We start from the raw sequence: 9,146 nt of genomic DNA, 5'->3' as shown, positions 1-9,146 counted from the left end.
CAGGAACCCAAGTAGCAGGTGGTTGATACCTGGTAAGCTCATGTGACTAAAAACTGCTTATTGCTTTCTGTGTGGCTTTCAAAATGTTTGTATCCTACTAAAATATGCCGTACTTTATGAGAGTCATTGCCTCTGTATGAGAGAGCAGAATCATAGCCACTGAACTAAATTCATGCCCCATGGGAATAATCACAGTTTAGCAAAATGGGCGGGAAAGAAAAGCCGGAGTTCTAAGTGTGCACCGTAAAAGAGGACACGAAAGAGTCAGAAGCACAACCTTAGAACCAGGACAGCTATCCAGTGATGGCAGTCCAATAGGCATGATGGGAATCCTCTACTCTCATGAGATTTAGGAAAGCAAGAGGACATGAGAGCAACATGTAGGCAGAGACCATGCAGGGCCTTAGAGCTATGTTAACAAGTGAGGACAACTGTGTTCCCACTCTGGTCAGTGACTAATTGTGGGTACATCTTCACTAGCTTCAAGCCACTCAAACCTGCTGCCAAAAAATAAGCCCTTCCTACCCACTTATACTTTTACCTGCTCTGAACTCGAAATGAGGCAGTGAGGGCCCTTCTAGGGTAGTCCAAGGACAGTAGAAGCAGATCACACACAGAGAGTGAGAGATGTTCCCAGAATGTCCTCACCACCACATTTCTTCTGAAAATCAGGGATGTCCTGAGGTTCATTTAATGTTTGTAAAATGCTTGGAGAGCCCCACATAGATGCGCTGCATAGAAATGCAAAATATATTTTGACTTATTTGGTTGGCACCTTGGGCTGAGATTTTCAAAGCTGAGTCAAAAGGCAACTTCCATTAAAATGAATGGGATTTAGAGGGCTCCAAATCTTTTATGACAACTTTGTAACATGCCTATCTACCCCTTTTTGCAAATCTCAGCCGTAGTTTGGAAGCTCAGCCAAAGAACATAAGAGCATAAAAAGTGCCATGCTTGGTCAGCCCAATGGTCCATCCAGCTCAGTATCCTGTCCCGAACAGTGGCAGAGGTGGATGCTATAGAGGGAGAGTTTTGAACTGGTTAGGCCTGTTTCATTGTTACTTCCTGCAACTTCATGGGTGTCAAAGGTCACATGACATCACTTCCTGATGTGATACCGCATCCTGTGAGGTGTTTGAATATGGCTCCACATTCAAAAAGGTTGGACACCCCTGGCTTAGACTGATGAATTCAGTCCTTAGTCCAGCTATGCATGGCCTTACTGTGCTGCAGTGTACAGTTGTGTATTGATAATGTACAGGAGGAAATTAAGAATGGTGTATTTTCCTTCAGCCTTCCTTGAAAGAGAAGTTTACAGTGGGCTACATGGGAAGTTTATCATGGTCAGATTTAATCCAAACCATTCTGTGTAGTTGCAATAATACATTTTCTAGTTTCCAGGTAATATATTTTAACTATAGTGCAATACCAGTGATAGATTTCTTTTTTATATACTCTAAGGCCCTTTATAGCTTTTCCAGTTCAGGGTAGATTTAAGATGTTGACAAGTGTCTTTGGTGACGATACAGATTTTCTATTTCATCCCTCAACTGTGTTGCTGAATGAGACAATGCAGCAGAAATCCTTACTGAAGCAGTAGCATGTATTGTTTTATCTTGATTTAATTGTTACAGAATATTTCATGTTTTTGTTTTGCAGACTAATAAGGGGGATGAGCTCTCAAATCGCATCCAGAATACATTAGGCAACTATGATGAAATGAAAGATTTACTGACTGATCGATCCAACCAGAGCCACCTTGTTGGGGTTCCAAAACCAGGGATCCCACAGGCATCTGTAGCTAAAGCAGATGAACATTTCATTACAGACTCAAGACCACAGTCCCAGCCTTCCATCAGCACTTCATCCTCCATACCAGCAGCATTATGTGGACAGAACAAGAGCACCACAATGGGTTGGCAAAAAGTTGGGCAAAATGCTTCTGATGGCCAGCAGAGGACAAGCAAGCATGGCCACAGATTACTTGAGTCACACAACAGTGACTTCAAAATTACTAACCAAAAATCCAGTCTAGAAAAGCTAAAACACTATGCATCAAGTCCAACATCCTCTGCCTCCAATGCTACACAACCAGGTACTTTAAGATCCACACTTGGAGACAGTGTCAGCAGAGTGCAACAGCAGTCAAAAATAAGTTGCAATGCAGAAGTTGGACCTCAGGCTCAAGAAAGGCCAACAAAACATACCACTGGGCATTGTGTTCAAAACTTTCCTCCTTCACTTGCTTCAAAGCCCACTATAGTGCAGCAGAAACCAACAGCTTATGTAAGGCCAATGGATGGACAAGATCAGGCTCCTGATGAATCCCCAAAGCTAAAATTATCTGCAGAAACTAACAAGCACTGTACATCATATAGGGGAGTTCCTTCTAATAAACCTGACTCAACTAGAACCAAGTCTAAGATTGCAAAATTTAGCATTCCCAAGCAAGAAGAGGTAAGTGCTTTTTAGCTATTTCATAATAAGCTGGTGACTAATTTTTGCAAATTACATCTTTTTAAGCAGTACATTTGTTTAAAAGTTTTTTAGGGTTTTTTTCAATTTTTACATTAAGATATAATATGCTGAAAATAGTAGCTTTGTATTTTAGATAAAAAAATATGTTGGAGATAAAACCCTGGCTGTCTTCAGGACTGCAGTTACCTTACAGTAGCAAAACTTCTGTTAGCATACATTAAATATGTTAATCAGCAGGATTTTTCCTTGATATCCAAGTCTTGCAGCTGGACAAAATCTAGTGGGATACAACATTTATTTTATGTGTTCAAGAGTCTGCAATATTACTTATAGTCTTCCCATATTTGGTTGTTTTTCTCCCTTTGGTCAGAGTGACTGCTGATGGTCCAGAGTAGTTCTGTTCTTTTCAATGATGTCAGAACAGCTTCAAGATGTAAATAACTTGTATAATCAATATCTGTTGTATCACAGAGACAAGAGTCTAATAATGGGACTAGCTTTTCACATCAATGGCTTTTATAATGATTGTTTCCATTGCAAAGTGATTTCTAAAGAGATTAAGAGAGAAATATGCAATGTATTTTCCTCAAGAAGCACCATCTAATGGAAAACCAAAAAAGCTTAAAACATGCATGTCTCAGTAAAAAAAAACAAAAAAAAAAAACAAACTTCCAGGCAACATTTCCGGTATCTGCTGTATATCTTTAAAGATGCCTCTTTGTGCTGGAAATTAATCAAAGCAGTCATAGATTCATAGATTGTAGAGTCGGAAGGGACCACAATGGATCATCGTGTCCGACCCCCTGCTCCTGACAGGAAAGAGGACCGAGGTCAGATGACCCCAGCCAGGTGACTATTCAGCCTCCTCTTGAAGACCTTCAAGCTAGGTGATAGCACCACCTCTCTTGGAAGCCCATTCCAGATCCTGGCCACCCTCACTGTGAAAAATTTCTTCCTAATATCTAATCTAAATTCACTCTCAAGTAGTTTACACCCATTATTCCTAGTCACTCCCTGGGGCACCTTAGTAAACAGCGTTTCCCTTATTCCTCGTTGACCTCCCCTAATAAATTTATAGGTGGCCACAAGATCTGCCCTCAGCCATCTCTTGTGAAGCCTGAAGAGATTCAGCTCACTCAACCTCCCCCCATAGGGTCTATCACAAAGGCCACTAATCATGTGAGTGGCCCTCCTCTGGACCCTCTCCAGATTCTCTGCGTCCCTCTTGAAGTGCGGTGCCCAAAACTGGACACGGTACTCCAACTGCAGCCTGACCAGTGCCGCATAGAGGGGGAGCATCACCTCCTTTGTTCTATTAGTCATGCACCTGCTAATGCATGACAAGGTGCAATTGGCCTTGTTGATGGCCTCGTTACACTGCCGGCTCATGTTCATCTTGGAGTCAGTTATGACTCCAAGATCCTTCTTTGCCTCCGAGCTGCTGAGAAGGACACTCCCTAACCTGTAGGTGTGCTGGGGGTTCCTCCTTCCCAGGTGGAGTACCTTACTTTTTTCTTTATTAAATTGTATCCTATTTCTCTCTGCCCATTGATCCAACCTGTGCAGGTCAGTCTGAACCTGCTCCCTGCCCTCCCAGTGTACTAACTTTGCCCCATAACTTGGTATTATCAGCGAACTTGGAGAGAATGCTCTCCACGCCCTTGTCCAAATTGCTGATGAAGATATTAAATCATATCTGTCCGAGGACCGAACCCTGCGGGACCCCACTGCCCACCTCCCTCCAGACCGAGAAGGAACCATCCACTACTACTCTCTGGGTGCAGTCCCTAAGCCAGTTGGCCACCCACCTGACCGTGTAGGTGTCCACTCCACAGTCTGCTAGCTTCCCAGTGAGGATAAGGTGTGAAACTGTGTCAAAGGCCTTCCTAAAGTCCAGGAAGATGACATCAGCCTCGGCTCCTGCGTCCAGGCAGTGTGTGACCTGGTCAAAGAAGGCTATAAGGTTTGTTAGGCAGGATCTACCCGTGACAAACCCGTGCTGGTTTCCCGGGGGGGGGGCATGCTGCGGCCTCATGCTCTCCACCCTGATGCCCTCCCCCAGGTGCTCCGGAGTGCAGCGTGTGTAACCTAGTGTGGCAGCGCACAGGGGGGATGTGCACAAAAGCTGCCTGCCACTGCGAGCTCCATGCTGCCCTGGCCATTCTTCCTCTGCAGGTGGGGGCAGCAACAAGGGGCACAACTCTGCACTGCCCCTGTGCACACAGAAGTTATGGCCAGGGCAGCGTGGAGCTTGCAACAGCAGCCAGCTTTTGTGCGTCGCCCCACTGTGACCTGCTGTGCCAGTCACACACGCTGTGCTCCGGAGGGCCTGGGGGAGGGCAGCAGGGCAGGGAGCACAGGGTTTATGAGCTAGGGTTTGCAGCTGGCCAGGCATTCTGGCCGGGAGAGGGGAGGTTTGTAGCTGGCCAGGCACTCTGGCCGGGAGAGGGGAGGTTTGTAGCTGGCCAGGAGTGGCGGGGGTTTGCAGCCAGCTGAGCACACTGGCCGGGAGGCTGCCTCCTTCTACCTGTAGGAGGCCTTCCTCATTTTGATTTTAAACCTTGCTGGGCACATATCCTTGGGGATCACTCCCTTGAGATACCTCCAACCTTCCTGGACCCCCATATGTTGTATGTTCTTGAGTTGCATCCCCTCACTAACTAGCCTTCTATGCTTGCTGAAGTTGGCCCTTCTGAAGTCCAACAGCTTAGCCCCACTAGTTACTTTACCCACCCTTCGCTGGATAGTGAACTTGACCAAGTGATGGTCACTATCTCCCAGGCTACCATGAACTCGCATGTTCCCCACGAGATCGTCCCCTGTTGCTAAGACTAGGTCAAGCAAGGCGCTACCCCTGGTGGGACTAGACACCACCTGGGTTATGTGGAGATCCTGCACACAGTGTAAGGACCTCCATGAGCAGCTTGTTTTGGCTGTCTGCTCCTCCCAGCAGATATCTGGGTAGTTTAGATCTCCCATGACCACCGCCTCCCTCGCCTTTGTGGCGTCTGCTAGCTGCCCGGAGAATACATTGTCTAGCTCTTGATCCTGATGAGGAGACCTGTAGTAGACCCCCCCACAACCAAGTCCCTTTCCCTGGCCCCGCCTGGATCCTGACCCACAATGCCTTGGTGTTCCCCTCCTCCACCCCCACCTTAATGGTGGAAGACATATACTGCTCCTTAACATAGAGTGCTACCCCCCCACCTTTTTTTCCCCACTCTGTAGAACCCCACCATGTGTCGGTTAGTCCGACTATGTCATACTGGGTGCTAGCAAGCAAGAGTGTGAGCTCCTCCTGCTTGTTCCCCATACTTCTGGCGTTTGTATAAAGACATTTTAGTCCCCCAAAGGGGGCTCTTGGTGCTCCTGTGTCTTGATGGCATGTGTTCCCTTTATTACTTACCTGGTGTGGTCTGGTGCCTTGTTTATGGCTTACCAACCCCTTGTTCATGGCTTATGAGTTGTTAACCAGAGAATATTCTGATGGGGAAGTTTTTGTGATTTTTTTTTTTTTTTTTTTTGCTGGGGTTTTTTAGCAGAAAATTATACTTTAAGTTTTCCATGTTTCTCATAGAGGATCATATCCGGGGTGGGAATTGGTGTAGGTCTCTTGATTTCAGTAAGCCTGTGCCAATTTACACCATTTATAGGTCTGAGCTATTCTGTGTTTGGCTGGGAATATGATTTTTCTGATTTGACAGTTGACTGCCCTGTCAATTTTTTAGGAAACCAAATCTCTATGAAAATAATTGTATGGTCTCATCTAGTCCCTTCAGGCTGTCCAACCACAGTTACTTTCTCCAAGTGAATTTAGCACCAGTTCCAAGCAAAAGTGAAGTGACTTGTCCTTGGAAAGTGATTTGATTTAAAAAAAAATGCTTTTAAGCCAAGTTTTCAAGAGTCCCTGGAATGAGTCAACCACTCAGACCACCTACCACTCTCTCTCATCATTGTCAATAGGACACTGAAGTCATAGGATGCTCCCTCAGCAACATAACCATCATATCTCCTTTGCAGAGAATAGCTAGGATCCTATTGTTTCCAGTGGGTACAAAGGGTGACCCACTGGAAGCCTTTGGGAGGTGACCCCTTTGGGAGGTCAATGCAGAACCCTAAAGACTGGAGGTGCCAGAAATGAGGCTTTGAGGGAAGTCAGGATGGGAAACTTGTTAGGAAATGGTAAGGGAACTGTGAGAAGATGGAGGAATGTAGAAGAGGAAGAGGGAGATGGAAAGCATGCAGGGAAATATGGAAAACAGAAAAGAGGCAGAGGGGCTTGGTGCAAAGAACTATGTAGCATGGGGAAAATATTTAGTGCAGAAGGTCACTGGAGACTTTGTCTAGGCCTGAATGAAAGGTGTATTGTTGAACATCTTAGCAACTCATATTAGCCAACAAGTTTTCAGAGTTTAGTGTAGACAAGGCAACCTGTTTTCAACATAGATTGAACTGGCTAAGTCAGTGGGGTGCCACTTTTTTGGCGCCAAATTACACCTCCTGAAGTGCCGCTCTGATTCCCTTCCCCTTCCCCTTCCCCTGCCCAATCTGCTGCTCTGCTTTCTGTTTTCTGCTCAACCTGCTGCTGTGTCACCTGTCTGCTCTTTGATCTGTTGCATGCCAGACACAGAAGCTACCTGTTCTACTTTTGGCACTGCATATTGGCTCAACACCTGGGTTGAGTAAGTCTCAGTTCTCTCTCCATGGCCTTTATTTTATCCAGGTAGTTTTGCGTTTTTTTTAAAGAATACATTACTATGCCTACATTAGATTCTTAAAACATTTAATGGAGAATGCATTACCAAAAGTGTTACAACCAGACACTTTTCAGACTAGCTTAGACAAAGTGTGGGATGGTGTACAGGGAAATGTGGGATGCAGAAAGAAATTGAGGAGACCTGAAGGAAAATGGCATGGCAGAGAGAGAACGTAAATGGTAGGAGACTGAAGGACAAGGAAGGAGAAAATAGGACTGGGTCAGGGGCTAGGGCAAGTGCTGCCCAGCTGGGGCAGGGTGGCTGCAGGATGGAGCCATGGCTCATCCAGGGGGTGTGGGGAGGAGGGGCAGCTCCTGCCACTGCGTACTGCTCATCCAGGAGCAGCTTGTTCAGTAACTCGTCCGGTGGTCGCCTGCTCATCTGGTGGCTCTTGCTGCTCGTCTGGGAGGGCATGGGGGGGGGGGAGTATATGCCCGGGGGGGGGGGGGAGTATATGCCCCTGGATCTGCATGGGGCAGGGTGGGCTGGGGCCGGGGCTGTGCCAAGCTCTTCCCAGCAGGGTGGGGCTGGGCTCGGGGTGTGCAGCTGCGGTGTTGGGATGGGCAGGGTAGAGGGGCAACAGCAAATTTTAGGGTGGCTGCAGCCCCCCCCACCCCCCTGCCACTACCTACCCTGAGCCCAGCCCTGCCCTGCCGAGAAGAGCAGGGGGCACATGTCCCAGTCCCAGTCCCAGCCTCACCCCTCCCTGCCCTGCGCAGATCCAGGGGCACATGTCCCGTCCCCCCGGATGAGTGGTGGGAGCCACTGGACGTGTGCCAGACAGCTGGCCATATGAGGAGCTCCTGGGTGAGTGGTGCGCAGTAGTGTGAGCTGCCTCCCACCCACCTTGCTCCCTGGATAAGCTGTGGTTTTCTTCCATGCCCGCCCCACCCTGGCTGGCCAGCCCTTGTCACAGCCCCAGCCCCACTCCTCCCTCACTACAGGGGCCTTGATCTGCTCCACCATGCCGCTTCCCTTCCCTTTCCTTCCACCACACCAGACTTGCTAGCTGCACACAGCTCTCCAGGCTGCAGTCCTTGCTGCCTATATGCTGTGCTGCAGCTGCATGCATGTAAGGGCCATTTATCGGCCAAATTATCAGCCATATCAGGCCGATTTCTGATATAGACAATTTTCTTTATAATCGGTGCCAATCTGGTATCTGACTGATGTTTCGGTGCACCTCTAGGAATGATGAAAACTAAATAAACACAAACCTAATGTGACTTATTTCTAGGGCTGTCAATTAATCACAGTTAACATGGGCAAATAACGTGTGCCATTTATCGGCCAAATTATCAGCCATATCAGGCCGATTTCTGATATAGACAATTTTCTTTATAATCGGTGCCAATCTGGTATCTGACTGATGTTTCGGTGCACCTCTAGGAATGATGAAAACTAAATAAACACAAACCTAATGTGACTTATTTCTAGGGCTGTCAATTAATCACAGTTAACATGGGCAAATAACGTGTTAATTGTTTCATAGTTTCATAGTTGGTAGGGTTGGAAGGGACCTGAGCAGATCATCAAATCCGACCCCCTGCCATAGCAGGAAAAAGTACTGGGGTCAAACGACTCCAGCGAGATGTTCGTCTAACCTCCTTTTAAAGCCCCCCAGGGTAGGAGCCAGCACCACTTCGCTTGGAAGTTGGTTCCATATCCTAGCCGCCCTGACTGTGAAGTAGCACATCCTGATATCCAGTCTGAATCTACCCTCTGCCAGCTTGTGACCGTTATTTCTAGTCGCTCCTGGGAGTGCTCGGGGGAACAGGGACTCCCCCAATACCTGCTGGTTCCCTCTGACTAGTTTGTAACAGGCCACTACATCCCCCCTCAGCCTTCTCTTGTGGAGGCTGAACAGGTTCAGGTCCCTTAGCCTCTCCTCGTAGGGCCTGCCCTGCTGCC

General features: G+C 47.4%; 1 protein-coding gene across 1 annotated transcript in view; it reads left to right on the top strand.

Annotated features, from left to right (window-relative positions):
* Positions 1-9,146, top strand: part of LOC112550722 (AF4/FMR2 family member 3-like) — a 46,910-nt gene that overhangs the window by 29,125 nt on the left and 8,639 nt on the right. The window contains exon 3 of the mRNA XM_025207224.1: positions 1,660-2,457. Within this exon, the coding sequence (XP_025063009.1) occupies positions 1,660-2,457 (798 nt within the window). The remainder of the gene's footprint in view (positions 1-1,659; positions 2,458-9,146) is intronic.

This window comes from Alligator sinensis, unplaced genomic scaffold (assembly GCF_000455745.1).
Source record: "Alligator sinensis unplaced genomic scaffold, ASM45574v1 scaffold144_4, whole genome shotgun sequence".
Classification (NCBI taxonomy): domain Eukaryota; kingdom Metazoa; phylum Chordata; order Crocodylia; family Alligatoridae; genus Alligator; species Alligator sinensis.
This window is presented reverse-complemented; position numbering and strand designations above follow the sequence as displayed.